Source organism: Chaetodon trifascialis, chromosome 6 (genome assembly GCF_039877785.1).
Source record: "Chaetodon trifascialis isolate fChaTrf1 chromosome 6, fChaTrf1.hap1, whole genome shotgun sequence".
Classification (NCBI taxonomy): domain Eukaryota; kingdom Metazoa; phylum Chordata; class Actinopteri; order Chaetodontiformes; family Chaetodontidae; genus Chaetodon; species Chaetodon trifascialis.
Window position 1 is genome coordinate 29000378 of NC_092061.1, and position 22467 is coordinate 29022844.

Here is a 22467-nt window from a genome sequence, read left to right on the forward strand (position 1 = left end):
GACAAACTTCAGCTCCTCCAATTGATTGCCAGGACAGAGAGGCCAGCCGACTCAGCTACATCGACCAGAAATGACTGCCGCCGTCCTCGAGATTGTAAACAAAGGAGAGGGAAGTGCCAAGGTCTACAGACTAAGCTACGGCTAACCCCGCACCGGCTACCGCTACCCAGTATCTTCCTTACCAAACGAAGAACAAAATGGATGTAGCAGAACTAGCCTCCAACTGACCTTCTCTTACCCTCTCTGACTTCTCATGAGAAACGGAGTTGTAAACCAGTCTAACTGATTGAACTATAGACCATCTAGAATGCTCATAATGAAATGTGATTTCGAAGAGAGACAGGATGTCTGGCTCAGTAAAGTACTCTTCTCATATGTTGAAAAAGAGAAAGCCAAAAGGTCAACGCCTATCTCCTACCCAGGATGTCCCACTCAATGCTGACTACTCCCCCAATAGCCCTAAGGACTCAATACAGTAAAGCCGGCTGGGAAGAACAAAGGCCAGGTTTCAACTGAATCCACAAACCGAGTCCGCTGATGGGTTGCAAAGTAGCCAACCTTGAAATGAACTATTTGTAAGCAGGAGGACTTTGTTTCTTGGTGTACCTGACAATTGCATCTCTGTATGACTCAACGCTGGATATATTCACATGACTAACCCATGATGTGTATGATGCCCATGTTCTCTCATGTCCCATGACAAGCTGTGAATCTAATGAATCTAACTTTGTTTTAAGATTTGCCTGAGGCTCTGACATGGAGCCTTCCTACCATCTAAGGGTTTGTAGGGTTTGAAGTTGATTGTGCTTTATTAGACTTTTATTATGGAATAATCACAAGGATGATAATCATTTTGGCAAATATAGTCTGCCTTTCTTTATTTCTTTATCTTTATTTCTTTCTTTTTTCTTTTTTTTTTTTGTATTAGTTATACATTGAGTCATTATACATGTTGGGATGAAACTGTACCAGGATTATCATTTAATGTTGTCACCCAACCATAGGAAGTGCCTAATGCATGCTGTGAACAGTGTTGAAATGTCATTGAAAATTTGTCATTGAAATTATATGTGATTGACCATAGTGAGAAGCAGATGAGCCCCTCGTATGAGTCATTGATTAATTCCAGCTCCTTGAGGCGATTGCGTCACAAACCGTCTCACATGTTCGACGGCCTGCCCATTAGACACGCCCCTGGAGCGAGGCTTAGATGTCTGCAGCCGCAGCATGAATTCAGTAGTGTGTGCGCGCGTTACTCAGTTTTGTTTTAGGTTATGTTACGTTACGTTTAGTTTTGTCTTTTAGCACAGTCGTTTTGCTCTTTAAGTTTTTCGAGCTTTTCGAACTACTCAAAAGCCTTACCGAGTAGCGTGATTTACTTTTCAGAAGACGTGTCTCTATAGTTTTGCCGTAAACTTTAATTTTTCTAAGCCAAACGTTTTGTCTTTAGTAAATTCTCGTGAAGTAATAATAATTTTGGAGACACTTTTCGACCGGCCATCGAGGAGGTTATCAGTCTTATTATTGTTAAATCTAAAGTCTTGCTTCGCGGTTGCCAACCAAGCTAAAGCCCTGCAGCCTGTCGCTAACCCGCTGGTCTGGGTCAGAACCATCCAAAGCCGTTCCTCGCCTGTCACCGACGCTGTCGAAATCCAGTTCCTGAATCATCACTGTCCAATATCAGCTCAACCTTGGTGTGCCTGGGTCTTCCACCAGACTGCCAAGCAGACGAGCCACGGACGGACACTGGAAGCATCTTCGGCTAGTTTGGAGCAGGCCTCTACAGGAACATTGCTGACAAGTAGGCATGCACTAAGCGGGTTTGAATAAGAGTTGGTCTGTGAGGTTACGATACTGTCAATTTATCCAAATTCTCTTAACTACTCGTTTAATCCCTTAACTTTACGTTCGCGTCCCTATTATCACCTTACAACTACTTCTCACTATCGCCAAACTTGTTTTACCATTGCGTTGCCATAAGTTTCTTTTGTGTCATGTCATATCACCTCATATTTTCTGTCCTACTATTCATGATATATCATTCGTTATCCATCATTCTGCTTAATAAATGAGATTTTGATATAAGTCCTGGTTAGACGTCCTAGACGTGTCCTTTTGAACTGAGTATATACGATCCCTGTATCCAGAATTTACACTTCAGGTTATCAGACTGGTTTACTGTTAGTTCATTCGTTAGTATTTTATCAGCGTTATAGCAGTTAATTTCTGCAGTCCTTCTTAGCTGAGGAAGGTGGTGCCCCGTTATTTTATCAACGAATGCAACATCAAATTAAGGTAGTTCTCCTATACACTACATGGACTTCAGATCACATCACAGAGAATGTTTATGGACTGCAATGTCATGATTTTCACCGAAACGTGGTTTAACAACAGCATCTCAGGTAACGTGACAGAGCTGGAGGGACGCTGCGTCTTCCGAATATCTGATGATCAAGTGCAGGTCTTTTTGTCTGCCTATGTAGCGGGGTTCACTCTGCGTTTTGTGATTTTTGAATAAAGACTGGGTAGACGACAGCTTATTTATCGTCACCAGCCTGCGTCCGTATTGAAATATAGTAGAACAATGATGAACACGCAGGTCCCTCTTATGGATATGCTCCACAGCACCTTCTCTCTCAAGTCCAGAAGCAGAAAGAGCGGGAACTAGCACATTACAAAACTTCCAATCACAACAGAAGTGTCCATTGCCAGAAATTATTATTAATAATAAATAATAAACAAATTCTATTTCCTTTGTAATGACTTCCTTTGGCCTTTGGAAATGCTTCTTTGCTGCCTCTGGGTCATACTGAGTTGCCGCCTGTCGCTTTGAAGGGGACTCGATGCGAAGCCTCTTGCGGTGTGTCGCCACATACTTTGGGTTGCTCTCCAGCCGATCTTGCAGTGTCTGGCAGAGTTTGGAGAGCTAAGACACTCCTTCTTGCTTCCAGCAGCTGTAAATACAGGTGTTAATATAATATTAGTACTGCTAAGAAACAATAACACATGATAACATATGTGAGCATGTTTGTCAAAAACAATGCAGCTAATAAATAAAATTCAGCCCATTTTTACATTGTTGTGAAAATAAAGCGGCATTCATGGGACTCTTACCTGCTTCCTTCTTTGTCTGCTGCGAGCTGATATCTTCACAGCTGCTGCCTGAACTGAAAGAGCTGGCTGGGCATACCTGAAGCCACACCATCTCATAATATGTCTTACAGGCCGCTGGAAGAAAATATATATTGGTTTGAAATAATTAAGGCAGGCTTCAGTAAAAACAACAACAAGAAACAACAGAAAGGGTTTAAAAGACTGCTGTCCACACCATCCATGTCTGGACTCCCAGTTAAAGTCGCCATCAAATATGACGTCACCGTTTCGTTGTGGGGCGAGTTTAGTCTGTAAAACGCAAAAAGTACAAACAGGTCATGCAACGTTTACATTTACTTATATTCTGCAGAATATTTCCTGTATATTTTATAAACTTACCCCTGCTCAGGTTCATATCGCCTGTCGTGTCTGTCACTATTGTGCAGACGTCGCACCTTTTCCTTTAAAATACAAAATACATTGTAATGTTAAATGTAACGTGAACAATTACCAAACGTTCGGAACGTAGTGCAATAAGAATAATAAAGGTTTGGCGCCCTAAAAACTGCACAATGTGGTACTAAATGCTAACGTTACGTATGTAACTTACGCACCCGTCTCTTCGTCTCCGCAGCTGCAGTTCGGTCGGGCTGCTCCTCCAGAGCGAGCAGTCTGGCTTTTTTCACGGCCATTCTCCTCGCCAACTGCGCGATCAGCTGCATTAGCAGTCAAGACAATCCACTGAAGACACTGAGCAGTTTCTTCTCTAAATTGTTTGGACTTTCTGGATATGGTCGCTCCACAGCCAGACCGTTCACTCGTCGCAGAGGAGTGCCTTCTGGGATGAACTGAAGACGACGTCCGGCCATTGTATGAACAGAGTTAAAGTTTAGCAGGACCCGAAACGTAACTGTTCTAATCCAAGCTTGATTCACATTCACAGACATGCCGAGGTCGTTTTCTGCCGACATCATTGCGTCAGAGGAGGCGTCCAATCATATGCGAGGTCGCGCTCTCGGAATTTCTTGCGAGACCATTTTTGTTGTGTAGAATGAAAAACATGCTGTGATTTTGTAAGGTACTTTGATTTTCTATTTTTGTACCTGAATATTTTATAAAACATGTAAACTTCTTTAAAGTGACATCATCGAAAATTAAAAAAAGAAAAGTTACTTTGGTGTATTCCCTTTTTATTCCTACTTAAAGAATCATCAGTGGACTGACCCTGCTGGAATTTTGCAAGCTAATCACACAAGCATTGTTCATCTGGTGTTGTGGTGGCAAAATGCGAAAAATTGTGACCAGTGTCCAAGAACTGTAGATGCTTTAATTTTCACAATTTTGATTTAGCAATTTAAGTGGAAAATTAAAGACCTTTGAGAGTCAGGACACTTATCCGGTATGTAACCTATAAAATTATTTAAACACACTTTTAAATCCTCATGAAAAAAAAAAATCTTTGTATTCTGTAGGCACAGAACACACACACACACACACACACACACACACACACACACACACACACACACACACACACACACACACACACACACACACACACACAATCCCAATTTGCATTTGTATAGCTTTGCAGCATTTACATTTGCATTTTAACACCTCATGGTCACAGTGGCTGAGAGAGAACTTCCACAGCAATTTACAGTGACGGAAATTGACGGAAATGTGACTTTTCATCCAGTGAAAGCCTATAGTACCTTAAGATGGATCCCATGGCATATGCTATTTAGCTCAGGTCACTCCCTTGATCAGGAAGGTAGATGCCTCTGAGACAGCCACATTATATTCCCCATTACATAGACACAGTTTTTCTTCCATGGTACGACATATACTCAACACTCAACAAGAGCTCAAATCCCTGTCCACAGTTGTAGAAAGACACCTTAATGTTCTTAGTAGGGTTACCTTAGCTGAGCATAAGGAGATGCAGGAAGTTAAAACTGTAGCTTTGCAAAACCACATAGCCCTTGATCTCTTATTAGCATCACAGAGAGGCACATGTAAGGTTATTTGTACTGAATGTTGTTCATACATCTGAGATGCAACAGCTGAAATTATGGATATGGTTCATGACACAGCTACATCAAGGGGCTCTATTTTTGACTCCAATGCCAGCGTGGCACAGGCTGCGCACCTAGCGCAGTGGTATTTTTGTGCAGCACAGGCAGGCGCACTTGGTATTTTGATAAACCAAGGCGTACAGAGGTGCGCCAGGATGGGCGTTGTGGCGCAGTAGGGGGAGGTGTTGGCATAATCAGCCAGTGCATTTGGATTTTCGTCCCATTTCGGTCTGCGCCAGCGGCGCAAAAATGCGCTGACCTGGTCAACTCTGTGCGTAAACCGGCGCTCACGTCACTAATACCTCAAAGGCAGTTTTCCACAGTGTCTGGCTGTTACTTACTGCGATCAATAATTAGCAACAGCCACGATTCAATGCAACTATCTGAGTCAGCACATACAGTCAGACCTAAATTTATATATTTTGATCAGTATCTCATCTGACCACATTGGTTCGGTACGCGTAATGGTCAATCAACCTGACCAAATGTACACAGGTGAAACAGGGATGTCTGGTGATCTGTGACTCAAATTGCCTGGTGACAAACGTGTATGCCAATTTCCCCAGGTCGGCACATGACTCGTTCTAGCATCCCTACAGTCTTTCAGGGGGGCACCCCTCTGGATGGGTGGCTGCTAGGTAATAACAGCTATCCACTGAAAACGTGCTCGATGATGCCATATATCACGCCTTCAACAAGACAGCAACATGGTTTTAACGGTGTTTTCAGCAGTGCTCGGTCAGTCATCGAACGCACACTGCGATCAATAATTAACAACAGCCACGATTCAATGCAACTATCTGAGTTAGCACATACAGTCAGACCTAAATTTATATATTTTGATCAGTATCTCATCTGACCACATCGCAAGCGCGTTCGGCACGCGTAATGGTCACTCACCCTGACCGAATGTTCATAGGTGAAACAGGGATGCAAACTAATCAATTAACGCTGCTGTGCCAACCAGAAACAGCTGTGGCATCCTACAGAGCATATATACTGCATCTATCTCAGAGCACTCGAGAGACAGAGAGAGACAGACACATGGAAAAAAACGTAAGTGATGATCGTTGTCCGCTATTACCCATGTCATTTCATTCCAAATACAAATGTTATCATAGTAATGCTTAACGTTATCTACTGTACAAAGATGGAGTACATTATTGCTTTGAAGAGGATGAGGAGGAGGAGGGCCGAGGATTTACCATCTAAGGACCTCATATTTAGAAATGAATGATGTCAGTCTCCTCCTGGGAGAAGTTTGGGCGTCGGACACTTTCCTGCTCAGTCATCCTCGAAACTTGTCATGCGCCTTGCCAGTGTTGTTTTTAAAGGTGAGGTGAGCAGCTGGTGTGATTGGTGAAGATTTGACTTGGCTGTGTCACTCCATGCCTTCTCCCCTCCCTCTTTCCGAGTTGCGCAGCTGGGTGGTGTAGTATTCTGAGCACGTCTGTTGTAAACACTGTGTATTGGAATGACGTAAGCAAGGTGCGCCAGAGTGACAGTGTGTAGAAAAAACACAGACGCAAAGAATAAAGTTGGAGGCACATGTTCGCCCCAGTGAGACCGACATAAAACTGTTCTGTTTATTTAGACAACTAACTGTCAATAACACGAGAACAATACATGGTGTCAGGTCATCTTAGTACGCATCGACCTGCCGATGGGAGATGGAGAGTACAGGTGTTCCCACCCCACGGATGGACTGGGATTCGTCTAGCCTTCCCGACACTTGGAGAAAGTTTCGCCAGCACGTTGAGCTGATGTTTTCCGGTCCCCTACATGCTAAAGAAGAGGAGGAGAAGTGCAGCTACTTGCTACTTTGGATCGGTGAGAAGGTCCGCGATGTATATTAACACATGGACTCTTACAACGGATGAAAGGAAATTGCTGAAGACGTACTACGACAGGTTTGAAGCCTATGTGACGCCAAAAGTAAACCCAATTTTTGCACGATATAAGTTTCATGAGAAGACACAAGGGGAAAACAAGAGTTTTAATCAGTTTGTAACTGAGCTAAGGTTGCTAGTGAAAGACTGCAATTACCCCAATAGCAATAAGATGATTAGGGACTGCATTGTTTTTGCCATAAACTCACCAAGAGTGTGTGAAAAGCTAGTTTGCCACGGTCCAGACCTCATGCTAGAGAAAGCTATTGACATTGCCCGTTCACATGAGTTATCACAGCAACAATTAAAGACAATGGTTAGCCCCGTTGCTAATGTGGCTAGTCAGTCCGTGCATGCAGTTAGCAGAAGAGCAACCAAAACACAACAGGCATGCCATGGACGCAAAACGACCATCGGGACAGACGGTGACAGTGCCGTTAGGAGCAGAGAGTGTGGTGCATGTGGGCAAGCACAGCCGCACAGAGGACTGCCCAGCAAATGGACGGCAATGCAACAAATGCAAGAAATTTAACCATTTTGCCAAAGTTTGTTGCACACAAACACCACAGAAACAGTTAAAATTTAAGCCCAAAAAAGTGCATGCTGTCTCAGACTGCATAGAGCAGACATCACCAGAGCTGTATTTTGACACTATAACGAAACTACATGCAAACACAGCCAGAGAACAGGCATTTGCAGAAATAGAAATAGGCAAAGCGAGGCACAAATTAAAGTTCAAAGCCGACACAGGTGCCCAAGCTAATGTGATACCAGCACACATGTTCCACAAAATGTTAGGAAGTGTAGTGTTAGGCCCATCAGACAGTGCCATCTCAGGATATGGAGGACAGAGGCTTAAAGTTAAAGGAGCTTGCAAGCTAACATGCAGATACAAAAATGAAACAGCTATGTTAGATTTTGACATAGTATATGTTAAAAACACTCCCCCTGTCTTGGGTCTGAGAGCATGTCTAGACCTAAACATAGTTAAACTGCTACACACAGTCGAAGTACAGCCAGGAACACACACAAGCATCACAACAGAGTTTGCTTATGTGTTCAAGGGCACTGGACTATTTCCTGGAGAATGCGTCCTTCATCTCAAGCCCTCAGCTACACCAGTGGTGTGCCCCCCTCGCCACATCCCATATGCTCTCCGCAGCAGGCTCAAGGATGAACTGGATGAAATGGAGAAAATGGACATTATCGAAAAAGTGACAGAGCCGAGTGGGTAAATGCTTTAGTGGCAGTGGAAAAACCCAAAACCTGCCTTGATCCTCGCCCCCTAAACAAAGCCATACAGAGGCCACACTATCTGCTTCCCACTCTAGATGACATTATGCCGAAACTAGCCGGAGCACAATATTTCAGCATGCTAGATGCCAGATCCAGCTATTGGTTGACCAAACTAAGCCAGGAATCATCCATGCTGACCACCTTCAACACCATCTATGGCAGATACAGGTTCAAGCGACTCCCCTTTGGAATAATTTCTGCACAGGATGAGTTTCAAAGAAGGCTTACGAGGCTTACGAAGGGCTTCAGGGCGTCGCAGCTATCGTGGACGACATCCTGGTATATGGCCACACCAAGAAGGACGCAAACCTGCGTGCCATGTTGGAGAGGACTAGAGAGATGGGGATAAAGCTCAACGAGGACAAGAGCATCATATGTGTGCCAGAGGTGAGCTATTTTGGTCACAGACTGACATGAGAAGGCATCCGGACTGACCCTAACAAGGTCAAGGCGATCAGAGAAATGGCTCCCCCGCACAGCAATAAGGCAGAGCTGGAGACCATACTGGACATGGTCACCTACCTCTCCAGGTTTGCCCCCAGACTCCCCGAGGCAACAGCTCCTCTCAGACAACTGTTAAAAGAGAGCAATGAGTTTGTGTGTGACTCAAATCATGACATTGCTTTTAAACAAGTGAAAGACCTGCTAACCCAGGAGCCTGGCCCTGTACTCACATACTTTGACCACACAAAGGATGTTAAGGTGTGGGTCGACACATCAAAATGTGGGCTAGAAGCTATGCTACTCCAAGGAGAGAAACCAGTTGCATACGCATCCAAACATTGACTGAGACTGAAGAAAACTATGCTCAGATAGAAAAGGAGCTGTATGCGGTGCTGTTTGGATGCAAACAGTTTCATCAGTACCTCTACGGTCGACAGGTGGTTGTCGAGTCAGACCACAAACCGCTGGAGTCAATCATGCGAAAGCCTCTGGTAGCAGCTCCCCCACGACTGCAACGGATGATACTGCAACTACAGCGGTATGACATTATCATTACACATAAGCCTGGAAAACAGATACCAGTTGCAGATACACTTTCCAGAAAGGCCATCGAGTGCAGTGAGAGCTCACTGAGTGAAGGTATGGACTTGCAAATACATACCGTGGTCAGTAATGCACCAGTAAGTGACAACAAAATGGCAGAGATCAGAGCCGCCATGGCGCAAGATGAGCAGCACTCAATATTGAGGCGGGTCATCACCTCAGGGTGGCCTGCGTCACACAAGAAATGTCCGCCTGCAATTTCAGCGTACTGGAATCACAGGGACGAGATATCAGAAACAAACGGCATCCTGCTAAAAGGAGAAAAATCCATCCACACAGGGCACTTAGGGATCGAAAAATGTAAGCAACGAGCAAGAGATGTTCTTTTCTGGCCTGGAATGGGAAAACAGATAGAGGCGCTGGTTGAATCCTGCGACATCTGCCTGGAGCGACGCAACTCCATCCAAAAGGAGCCGATGATATCACATCCGATCCCAGAGCGACCTTGGCAGGTGATCGCCACGGATTTGTTCATGTGGAACAACACCAACTATATTGTTGCTGTTGATTACTACAGCAGATACTTTGAGGTGGAAAAAAATCACCAGCCTCACATCCAACACAGTCATCAACAAACTCAGGGCCATGTTTGCTAGGTTTGGAGTACCACAGACGCTAATCAGCCCACTGTACCCACAGAGTAATGGGTTAGCTGAAAGGACTGTCCAAACAGCCAAAGGCCTCATGGACAGGGCACAAGCACAGCGGACAGACCCCTACCTGAGTCTTCTGGAGTACAGAAACACCCCCGTTGATGGACTGAAATCACCAGCACAGCTGTTAATGAGCAGGCGTCTGCGTTCAATCCTTTCAACCACTGACAAACAACTTGAACCAGAGCTTGTCTGCCGCAGCACATTTCACAGCAGGAGGGAAACCTGCCAGAAACGACAGAAACTGTACTACAACAGGACTGCAAAGACCCGACCTGCCCTGCCAGCAGGAGCCACAATTCGTTTCCAGCTGCCAAGTGGAAACTGGGAGCCTGCAGCAGTTACAGATTCAGCACGCACACCGAGGTCATACAACATCCTCACAGGTGAAGGTCAGGTGCTCAGACGCAACAAACGTCACCTCCTAAAGACTGAGAACAGCACAGATCGAGAAGCACCAACTTGTGACCCTGATCCTGAGAATGCTGAGCCAGTGACTATACAACAGGACACCGTGGTTCAAACAGGCCTCAAAGAAACCCTGCACTTCACCACCACTAAGTCAGGTCGCATTGTGAAACCAAGAGACAGACTAGACCTGTGAAGAAAATTGTTCAAATGTGGAAGCATGCCATGTGTTGATGTTAAAAGTGTTTCTTTTGACCCTGCAGTTAAAGTATGCCGGAGTTAACAGTGCAAATGTGATATGTGGCATTGCTAATGTTTACAGAAATGTTCGAGAAAAAGAATTTACTAATGGCATGTTCTATTTCAGTTATATCCTGCCTATACACATTGATAGGAGTAACTGCCTTGAAGTAGCTAAGCTAAGTTTAAAAGGTTTGAAATAATAATGCTATAATATTGTTGGCAGCTACAGCTATTTGCATTTTTTTAAAAGAAAGGAGATGTAGTATTCTGAGCATGTCTGTTGTAAACACTGTGTATTGGAATGACGTAAGCAAGGTGCGCCAGTGCGACAGTGGGTAGAAAAAACACAGATGCCAAGAATAAAGTTGGAGGCACATGTTCGTTTTATGTGAGACCGACATAAAACTGTTCTGTTTATTTAGACAACTAACTGTCAATAACACGAGAACAATACAGGTGGGACTGAGATGAGAAGGGGGAGGAGATGCGCCGACGGCGCAGTGCACAAAAGTACCAAAGTCTGCACCGCCACGCCCCATCGGTGAAGCGGACCTGACTTTGTGCTTGTGCCGGCGGCGGAGTGAGAGAAACTGGAGGAGAATGGGAGTTTCTGTATCAGAGAAATTCGGACAATGGGTTTTCATTGATTGACAGTGCAATGCAATGCAATTAGAGAACGGATAGTTTTACTTTTGTGATATCTTAAGGCTGTACGCTTAGAGATCTGTATACACCATCTCATCATTATGTTGTTTTTCCTTTTATTTTAATCTACTAATATACTAATGTTTTTTTTAACTATTTTAAATTTTTTGTAATCCACTATTAATTTTTGTATTCAGGTCAACGCTTGCCTAATTGAAGTAAGTCAGTGTACTCCTTCTGTTTTCAAAAGATTATATGACTTAGGCTCTAAGACGTAGATACTCTGTTTTTATTGTTAGTGTTTTTACATGGATCATTGTAAGATGTCCAATTTCCGAATGATGTGAATGTCACCAGCTCTGAGCTGATAAGAATGTCTTAGGAATGATTATGAGTTTTAACAATATTTTTCTTCTTCTTCTTCTTCTTCTTCTTCTTATTATTATTATTTATGGATGCCAGCGTAGTTTCTATAGTCCTACCTTAATTTTATTTAGGTGTTCAAGTTAGGGTGGATCATGCTTTTGTATTTGCTAAGTATTGGCTAATCAAATGTGAAAGGGATATATATACCTTTGTGGTTGAAGGTATATATACCTTCAACCACAGAAGGATGGATTGCCTGAATTCAGAACCACCTCACTGGTGGTTTAAAAACTCACTGGTTGGTTCCAACGTAAGCTTTTGAGGAGACAGAAGACTGAGGGTATTGATTTGGCTGATTCTGTTTGATTTCAGATGACATAAGTATGTTTTCCTTGTTTTAGTTCTAATTATTCGCTCGTAACATGTCTTTATTTGAATTTTGATTATATATTATTCTCCTCCCCCTTCTCATCTCAGTCCCACCTGTATTGTTCTCGTGTTACTGACAGTTAGTTGTCTAAATAAACAGAACAGTTTTATGTCGGTCTCACTGGGGCGAACATGTGCCTCCAACTTTATTCTTCACATCTGTGTCATTATATATATTTGATTATAATTTTGGGTTTAAGAGACAGAAAAATCATTTTTCCGGGGTTTCCCAGAATTTGTTATTACTTATGCTTATGTTCTTGATGATTAGAATTCCACTTTGTATTGTATTACAATTGTATTTTCTTGTGATTATTGATAAGAAAGCAGAGGTTTTAATTGGTGGTCACAGAGCCTATTACTCCAAGTCTAGTCTGGAGATGTTTGACCTGTGGCTCCTTCTATGGAGGATATTTGCATTGTTTGTAAATCACATATACATCTATCAGGTGTGTTGTGGTTTACAGATAGTGTGGCTGTAGGCCAAAGGGCATTCAAATTTGAGGGCTTTGTGCAGTTTTCATATGTTCATTGTTTGGATGTCACATGGTTCAATTAGTTTATTGATTAGTGTAGATCTTACGATCAAAAAGGGGGTAACTGTGAAGGAATTTCACAGGCCCTCTGTACAGTTAGGAGTCCAAAGGTCTCAAGGTTGGACAACACAGAGACCTCAGACACATACAAATTATCATAATATTCAGAGACCATTCTAGCAGACAGCAGATAAGAAGTATCTCCCTGTTCTAGCAATGGAGGTAGCCAAGGTCTTATAGATAAACTGTGCAGACATAGACGGGACCAATTTAAGGAGGACTGCTCAAGTTCATATTTTAATAAGGAATTAGGTCAAAGTGTCCCCAGGTAGAGGATTGAAGGTCAGGGCATATGTAAGTACAGTAGGAGGTATTGTTTGGTTTTGACTATCCAATAAAGTACCACAGATGTAGAAGGTAAGTATAGAATATCTATAGTAGGGAATAGTTTGAGTGGAAGGGAAAACAACTTGTGACATTGGGGGTATTAATACACGCCATTAGAAGGGACATCTTCAGGATTTGGTGTGGCACTACCTTGGTTTACTTGTGGACACTGTGTTGCTCATCAACTTCTCCTTGATGCATCAGGCCTGCAATAAATGCTTCTGCATAAGACACCTGAAGTCTCCTGGTGAACTCAGGATTATCCACACTGCTGAAGCAGCACTCACAAAATTAATGAATTACATTAACATCAACAGCGCTTTAAACATACTCTCCCTTTTAAAAGCAAGCTTAGGACCTACTTGTTCTCAGGCCTATGGCTAGCCAGCATTTCCATCTCTCTGTCTACCTCCCTCTGTTTTCATCCATATGGGTAGGCAGGGGATGAATCAATTTTATGAAAACCTTACTTATATATATTCATGTTCTGTTTTATTTTGTTCACATGTGTAGTGTGTGAAGCACATTGACCACTATGTGACATTTAAAGTGAAAAAATAGTGGAAATGATATTCACTATGAGGCTACAGACACGTCCTTATTGTTTTCTATCTTTATTATAATTGTAATACATTTCAAAGCACATACATTGACAATTTAAGTGGTGAAGTGCAGCCCACATCTGAATATGGTGAAACTGATATGAACTGCAAATTGATGGATGTTCATTGTGCAGCAGTAATGAAGAAACTTCGGGGAGGAACTTCTGAGAAAACGGTTTATGTGTGACAGACTAATTGTAACCCTAGTTCAGCCTGATGGTCTCCTTTCCAGTAGAGGTTTCTAACCTCCCTGGAGTATAGATGCTTAAATAAATTATTAAGACTTACACATACATAGGCCTGGACTAAGTGTAAATGTGCACATGTATTTAATGATTCTGTTTATGGAGTCATTAGTGAAGCAAATAGGAATCTGCAAATGATATAGTGACATCTATTTTTGTCAAGTATGGGAAAATTATTAGTTTTGTGAAAACTATGTGAAAGGTCATTGAAATCTGGCCTTACCCACTAAGGCCACACGTGCCTCATTGGTTCACAAATCACATTTTTTATGGCTGACAGAACTGGCTACCATAAACCTGATTGGGTAATGTAAATCTAATACAATGCTTTTAATAACTTTTAATAATCATTAATTTTCAAAACCTTACTCACAGTTCTACCTATGAATCTAATCAGCTGTAAGTACATGACTGACTGAGCTTGGCTTTCAGAACTGAAGAGCACTGATATTGTGTGCTACATACCACAAAGGTCAGATGAAACCAAGTCTGATTTATATTTACATGATAGTCAAAATGTGAACATGAACTTTCACAGTGACTGAACAACAATACTAAGCTAGTGCCTCATTTTTTTATTCAATACAAACATCACTGTATTTATGCAACCTACCCACATACTGCAATGATCAACCACCTACTCATCGACCCATACCTTTACTACAACAGCTCAAAAACAAGTTTCACACAAAAAACCAGAGAATGCAGACAACACTAGATGTATATAACTAAAAATTAGAGATCATTAGAAAACAATCCCAGTCTTACAAAACTGATTAGCCAACATGTTCAATTAGTTCAACAGATATCATAAAAGGAATGCTTATATTCTCTTAATGGCATCATCAATTTCTGAAATCTGGTCCTTCAGTTGACTCCATTGCTCAGGATTCAGAGAGATACCTACAAGACATTTAAAACAGAGCATCAAACTGTCTTACACAACTACAAAGCACATGTAAAGTACCAGTAAAACATTTGCACATACTTTCTCATTAAATGGTTTTCCATCAATTTTATTAGTTTCTAAAAATTAAGATTAATACTGAAAATATCAAACTATGAAATAACTATGTGGCAAACACTAAAGCATAAACAAAGAAAAACATGTTTTATATTTTAGATTCTTCAAAATAGGCACCTTTTGTTTTGATGACAGCTTTGGACACAAGCTTCATGAGATGGTCACCTCTAATGCTTTTCAATTAATAGGTGTGCCTTGTCAAGAGGTAAGTACAGGCATGTAAACTTCTCACCTTCTTCGCAAGATTCACTGTTTTGAATCCAAAATCGGTAACCTATGTGACTTGTGCAGCCCTTGCATGAAGAAAGTGCATGATGAAGAGGCGCAAAGATCTGATGCTGTGGATGTGTGTGCTCGCCTGTAGAAATGGATTCAATCAATTCACCTGTCACAGTACAGCGTGAGCCAAGACCATCGGTCTGTTGCCTGCTGTGTGGAAAAAGCTGCAGCAAAGTGGCGCGTTCCAGCTGCAAATCTACAGAAAATTTGTCAACTGAAAACTGAAAAATATCCACCAATCAGAATGCCTGCTTCTTGATGAAACAAGAATTGCCAGCGAGACAGCTAACATTGTTAAATATCTTGTGAGATACAGTAATGTTACCAATTTGATAACTTGATAACCTTATGTTGTTGTCTAATGTTAGCTAGTTAATCAACCAAATACTTAAGTCATAGTGAATGACAGCTTAGGCAACATTAGCCAGCTAGCTAATTTTACATTACATTAACACTATTACATGTGATGTGCATCTTAGTCCATGGGTCACATTTAGAAATTTCACAGATCGCTACCATCTGAGGTAGCAAAGCTTTAATGGTCCAACGTGGTTCTTCAATGAACAAATTGATATATAGACCTGTCAAAAGAGTAGCTAAACATATTTTAAAAGCTGTAATAGATCAGCTCATTTATGGAGAACAGCTGCAGTAACCTGGGTGCTGGTTTTTACATTAGCTAGCCTCTCCTCCATTCAACAACAAAGGAAGTGTTTTTTGTTGGGTTCCTGTACATTAAAGAGTATAGTCCTGACCAGCTTTACATGGAAAACATCCTAAGACAACTTCTGTTGTGATTTGGCGCTATGTAAATGAAACTGAAATGAACATGTTGGATATGATGGTAAATGATAGACCAGATAAATTAACAAGGCAGCTGGCTATTGCTTGCAATCACTGACTAATGTTAGTGATAAGGATTGTTTTCAATAAATATTTGATTGTACTCTTGTATTGGCCAATTTTACATTTGGGGTAATGACACTGATCCTAGATCAGCAATTAAAAGCAACTTTTGTCTCAAGTTCATTGTAATAGATTCTTACTTCTAACACTGCAGGAGAGAACATGGTAAGATGAACAGTTTTTTTTTCATTTTAAATGACCGTGGACAGAAAAAACTAATTTTGATTGAAGTTTTCATCTGGTCTATCATATGCTGTCATCCTTAAAAGTCTATTTTGTCCCATTTTCCTCCACTTTTGGATCAGAGCTAGCTTATGCATACATTACTATGTGTCATGTATTCATCCAGCATCATCTGATGCAAGAACAGAGAGATTGTGCCCAAAAGTAATCAGAAATTAGTATTTTTTTGAGTATGAAATGAGTATTTTATTAAAAAACAAAAAATAAAAAAAAAAAAATTCGTGAAATTTATCTCGTGTTTGAGATCATCAGTTGTGTTGTGCTCGAGTTGGCATACAGTAAATAGCCTTATTTGACTCTATATTATAGCAAGAACCACTCAACTATGTAAATAGAAACTACAGTACATGATTAATTTAAGACATGGAAGTCAGACAACTGCAAAATTTCAAGAACTTTGAATGCACCTTCAACCGAAGTTGCAAAACCCACCAAACACTATGATGACACTGTATCTCATGAGGACAACCCCAGGAAAGGAAGACCAAGAGATATCCAGTTATCCTACGGCAGGAGATAACTTCATTACAGTTACCAGCCTCAAAAATTTCCAATTAACTGCATCTCAGATTAGAGCTCACATAAATGCTGCACATTGTTCAAGTAGGACACACATCTCAACATCATCTGTTCAGAGCAGACTGTGTGAATCAGGCCTTTATTACTGCAAACAAAACACTACTAAGGGAGACGATAAGAAGAGAAGTGCTTGAGCCTACAAACACAAGGAATGGAAATGGAAATCTGTACTTTGGTCTAATGAGTGCAAATTTGACATTTTTGATTCCAACTGCTGTGTTGATGTTTGCTGTGTGATGTGATTCCCACCATGAAGGATAGAGGGGGAGACGAGATGGTGTGATGTGCTCAGCATATATGGGAACTTCTTTAAGCTTGTTGCAAAAGCATTCTAAGGGAATACTTGTGGAGAGAATACCAATAGTGTACAAAGCCATCATTAAGGTAAAAGACAAAAAGGAGAATCTAAAATATAAAAAACTGTTTGCTTTGTATGCACTTTTTTTTGTTGAATACAAAATTCTATATGTGTCGAAACTTTTTAAGAGTTTCGATGTCTTCAGTATAAATCTACGATGCAGAAAATAACAAAAATAGCAGGCCTTTCTGATGTGATTACCTTTTTTCCCTGGCTTCATCTCCCCATCTTGGTTCATCCAGTACTCTCTGATGTCAATCAGGACTTTACCTTTGAAGTCCCTGACACTGACATATCTCATCTTTCCAATCTGTAAGAAGCAAACAAGCTGTCAACTGGACTTGACTTTTGTCCAGCAAACATTTTTAGGATAAATACATTTTATGGCCCTTATAATAACATAAAATTAGATTAGATTAGATACAACTTTGTCATTGTCAGAGTGCAACACTGAGATAACGAAATGCAGTTTAGCATCTAATAACAAGTGCAAATAATGCAAAAAAAAAAGCTAATCTATAAATACACGTAAGTAGTACAAGTGGCATGAAGTATACACAGTATAAACGGTTGAAGTAGGTGCAGGTAGTGCAAGTAATTCTATGAAACCATAAGACATGTGCAACACGGTATGCAAACAAAAACAAACGGTCCATGATAGGGGTGGGAGCTGTCACTGCTGATGCTGCGTGCCCTTCTTAGACACCGCTCCTCAAGGGCAGTAAGCTGGGCACCGGTGATGTACTGGGCAGTTTTCACCACCTGTTGAAGGGGCGTCCACTCAGAGATCGTGCAGCTGCTGTACCATACTGAGATGCAGTTGGTCAGGATGCTCTCAATGGTGCAGCAGTAGAAGTTGACTAGGATCTGACGAGCCAGGTTAACTTTTCTCAGTCTCCTCAGCAAGTAGAGGTGCTGTCGAGCTTTCTTTATGAAGGTGGAGGAGTTGAGGGTCCAGGAGAGGAGAGATGTGGACGCCCAGGAACTTGAAGCTGGAGACGCTTTCAACCTCAGGCCATCGATGTGAATGGGGTTGTGACTGCAGCCTTTGGTTTTCCTGTAGTCCACGATGAGCTCCTTGGTCTTCTTGGTGTTGAGGGACAGGCTATTGTCGGTGCACCACATCACCAGCTGCTGAATCTCATCCCTGCAGGCTGACTGTTGTTGACCAGGCTTATCACCGTGGTGTCGTCTGCGAGTTTGATGATGGAGTTGAAACCATGCGAAGGCACACAGTCGTGGGTGAAGAGGGAGTAGAGGAGACGGCTCAGCACACAGCCCTGTGGGGCGCCAGGTGTTCAGGGTCAAGGTGGCAGAGGTGTGGTTGCCTGACCTAACAGACTGGGGTCTGCTGGTCAGGAAGTCCAGGGTCCAGTTGCAGAGGGAGGTGCAGTGCTGTGGAGATAGCACCCTCCATCGACCTGTTTGGTAGGTATGCAAACTGATGGGGTTCCAGTGTGGGGGGACGACAGCATTTGAGGTGGGCCAAGACCAGTCTCTCGAAGCACTTGGTGATGATGGGGGTGAGTGTGACGAGGCGTAACTCATTTAGGCCCACTGCCACATAATGAGTACTTAACAAATACATCCATCCACTCAAAAGGTTATGGTACAATACTGAAGGTGTTAACCCAAAATACAAGGGTACACTACAATAGCCTAACTAAAAATAGTGCCGTACATGAGGATTTTCTGGAATAGATACAGCTAAATTAAAACATTCTTCTAGTCTATTTAATTAAACCTTGTGAATTTGAGTTTTACATATTCTATCTACCACTTACTTTTAAAATTGATATGTCGAATAAAAAATGTTAAAGAATACACTTAACGCAATGGCTTGAAACTCAATGCAATCAAACAGCTGAAACTACATTATATCTGTGATACCTACCTGGAACATGTTGTCATCACCATTACTGTTGCCCTTGGATGAGCCACCTGGTTTGGAACTCTCTCCGCTCTTTGGTTTCTTAGCTGGTTTCTCTGGTTGAGTTGACTTCTTTCTTTTTGCCTTACAAAAAACAGAATAGATAGATGACCACAATCTTACAGTGTTGTACCTATGAGTTAACACATTAAAAAACAATCCAAAGAGCCAAATACTTTTCAAAACAGTGTATCATCTTTTGTAGTTAGTTTGGGAGTGAGTTAGGAAGAGTTCCATGCCATCTGACTTTGAAATGTGCAAACTGTCAGTTGCCTAACATGGTCTATCTCAAAGTAAGGTCTGCTTTTAGTATTTCATTTTGATGCATATCGATATATTCAAAGTATACGGATAAAATAAACAAATTAAGTTATATTAAAGCACAAACCTTGCTTTCTACATCACTGTCAGAGTCACTTCCAGATGTGGAAGACAGAACCTCCTTTGATTTTGGCATTCTGCTGGAACAGGGATCAAATATCAGACCTTCATTGCAGTGCAGAGACATATGTATAGACAGATTTATTCTAGACTCTCTGCAGAGATTGACAGTGAACTGCAAAAAAAACCCTCTTTTTCAAACTGGATCCTGAAAGGTAATGAGTAGTAGCTTCAGTCTATGTAACTGAAACAGAACACATTATAAATGTTGGCATGCACATAAAATTTAAACCATTAAAGGACAATTTATGTATTTGCACTTTGAACAGATGACTTAACAGCAAGTATGGAAAAGAATGATGGTTACATTCAATATTCATATGAGCGCATAAGTACTGAATCAAGATTAACATGAAAAAAAGTCATTTTGACAGAATATCAGATGTCAGATCAGATATCAGGTAATATGATAATATTTGGCATTCATTTTGGCAATACAATTATGGATTCTGTTCAGAGGCCGGCCACTGGCAAGTTACAGGGGCTTTTTTCTGTAACAGACAATGATATTCTGTGGGAAAAACATTGGAATGTCAGAAACTATTGTAAATTACATCATTATGTACATTATTTTTATTCTTATCATTATATTTATGAAAACATCTGTTTACTAATTCAGAAAGACAGTCTCCCTATTATGTTGTTACAGTAAGGGACTATTGCTGCAGAAACTACACTCAAAATTCACTATCATTCAAATCAGACAGAAGATTAATATTAAATATTAAGAATTAATAATAAATACAGGGAATTAAAAGCAATGTAATGAGCTTATGGGTTCTTGTTTAAGCAGGGTTTACATTTTTTACCTTATGATAGTCATTCATAAATGTAACAGAATGCTGACATGTATTAGTTTCTTTTCAGAGGAACTCAAACTGTGAGCCAAACTGATGAAACAAAGTGTCTCTGGACCATGCTCTGAACAAAGCAGGTTCATTACTGGATTGGGGGGAGAAACACGTAGAATATTTAAATCATCACACCTCCCACAAAGAATAGATTGTACAAGTGGTCTTTGAGACAGTTCAGAATTGAATGTTTACCAGTGTGATACAAGAGGTTATTACTGTATACAGTAATAACATTCGTTTCTTAAAGAAATACCGAGCCTTCCTGAAAAATCGCACTCCCTAAGCCAAACAAACAGGGATGCTAACCGGTTACCTGAACACGAAGTTGCAATCTGAGTAAAGATCTTGTAACGTACGGGGGGAATAGTTTTTCATCCACATGAGGAATCTTTGAGGATTGTGGAAATAACGTTAGCAGCTACCTTCACAGGAAGCGTAAGTGTTGCTCAACGACAGCGAGAGCTTTACAAACATCGCATGGGATCTTCTCTAGAGACAGATGGTTTCGACTGAGAGTAGATTTAGTAGTGCCAGAATGCCGAGCGACAGTTCCATATCAGCGGGTCTTTTAATCTGCGTAGATTCATACATAAAACACTTTAGGATTTGCTACCATGAGCCATTCGTTTTGTTGTTGGCCATGTATTGAGGCGTTTCACCGATACGAATTGCGCATCACGCATATTCTACATATGATTTTAAACAGTTACCACTTGAAATCCATCCCGTGTAGCCTATATTACTTAAGTCAAGACTGTCATACTAGGTGATGAACGAAAGTGAGGGCACGTGTTTAATCTATGTGTTGCACTGTAATGATAAGACTGTGCTTGTATTCAGACATGGACGTTAGCTAGCTAGTTGGCTAAGTTAAATGCTATCTGAAGAGTTTAGCGACGGTAACAAACGCTAGCAGAGCTTAAGCACCGTTGCACATGTATGCTTGGTCGTTATGTAGCAAGGTGATAAAATCTCTTTAGCCAGTATATTCTAACATAGTAGCTGTGCAATAAAACCCCGTTCTGTTCTTCTATTAAATCTAATGTTTTCGTTAAAAACACGATTTGTCATGTTCTTCTGAAGCTCTTAACGCTTACTTGATATGATGTAGTAGTGCGGAGTCTGATGTCTTGACAGGAAGCTGAAAGCTGACGGACTTTCCGGTGTGCGCTCTGCCTGCCTTCCTAGAAATGCACAGAGCCGTTAAATCAGACATTTAGTGGTTTCTTAAGTGAATTGCTGTTAACATCTATAATCTATTATGTAATGTACTTATGATAGTTACTGTTTTATCAGACAGATGTTTCCTTAATAACAGTTTGTCCTGCGGCATATTTTTTCGGGCGAAGTTGTTCGTTGTCCTGATCAGAGGAAGCATTTCAGACAGTTAGACTGTATGCTCTAAAATTAGGTTTCACATGCCGAGTGAATGCCACAAGCATCAACTTCATTCGTCTTGATTATTTGACAGAGCTGACTTTCCGCCTGCAAGAAGGATATGAAATTCACTATATGTGCTGCCAACATCAAATGATGTCTGCTGAGAAGTTGGGATGCAATCCTCTGCAGAACTCATTTTAAAGATGCCAAGTTTTGCATGATTTCAGCAAAGATTATTGGTATGAGAGCCTGACTTGGAATCTAAAATTTCTCTCATCTCCAGGGCCCTGTTCTTTAAATGTGGTTTAACTGAGCCAGGAAAATGCAGGAAAATATCAGACTGAAATATTCCTTTTTATTTCCATCCATCCATTTTCTATGCCACTTATCCCTTTCGGGGTCGCGGGGGGGCCGGAGCCTATCTCGGCTGTCAGTGGGCAGGAGGCGGGGTACACCCTGGGCCGGTCGCCAGCTGATCGCAGGGCACACACACACAACCATTCACACTCACACTCACACCTAGGGGCAAGTCACCAATCAACCTAATGAGCATGTT

The 22467-nt window shown here is 41.4% G+C and overlaps 2 protein-coding genes across 3 annotated transcripts in view; both read right to left on the reverse strand.

Annotated features, from left to right (window-relative positions):
- LOC139332543 (putative nuclease HARBI1) overlaps positions 1-22467 on the reverse strand; it is a 73766-nt gene that overhangs the window by 35788 nt on the left and 15511 nt on the right. The window lies entirely within an intron of this gene.
- On the reverse strand, positions 13669-21702 carry sub1b (SUB1 regulator of transcription b). 2 transcript variants are annotated; one of them, XM_070963649.1, is made up of 5 exons: positions 21629-21702; positions 19625-19694; positions 19201-19320; positions 17508-17616; positions 13669-14820 (listed from the first exon to the last, which is right to left on the reverse strand). In XM_070963649.1, the coding sequence occupies exons 2-5, from the start codon at positions 19691-19693 to the stop codon at positions 14741-14743; spliced, it is 378 nt and encodes a 125-aa protein (XP_070819750.1). In that variant the 5' UTR covers position 19694; positions 21629-21702; the 3' UTR covers positions 13669-14740. The 2 variants fall into 2 exon arrangements, with proteins under 2 accessions (XP_070819750.1, XP_070819751.1); XM_070963650.1 differs by having other exon boundaries at positions 19625-19697; positions 21629-21692.

Excerpts from the sequence above, each read along its gene's own strand:
- sub1b (XM_070963649.1), bottom strand. The coding sequence starts at position 19,693 with ATGCCAAAATCAAAGGAGGTTCTGTCTTCCACATCTGGAAGTGACTCT. Across the intron at positions 19,321-19,624 it reads ACAGTGATGTAGAAAGCAAG|GCAAAAAGAAAGAAGTCAAC; the intron begins GTTTGTGCTTTA and ends GTTTTTTGTAAG. Across the intron at positions 17,617-19,200 it reads GTGATGACAACATGTTCCAG|ATTGGAAAGATGAGATATGT; the intron begins GTAGGTATCACA and ends TGCTTCTTACAG.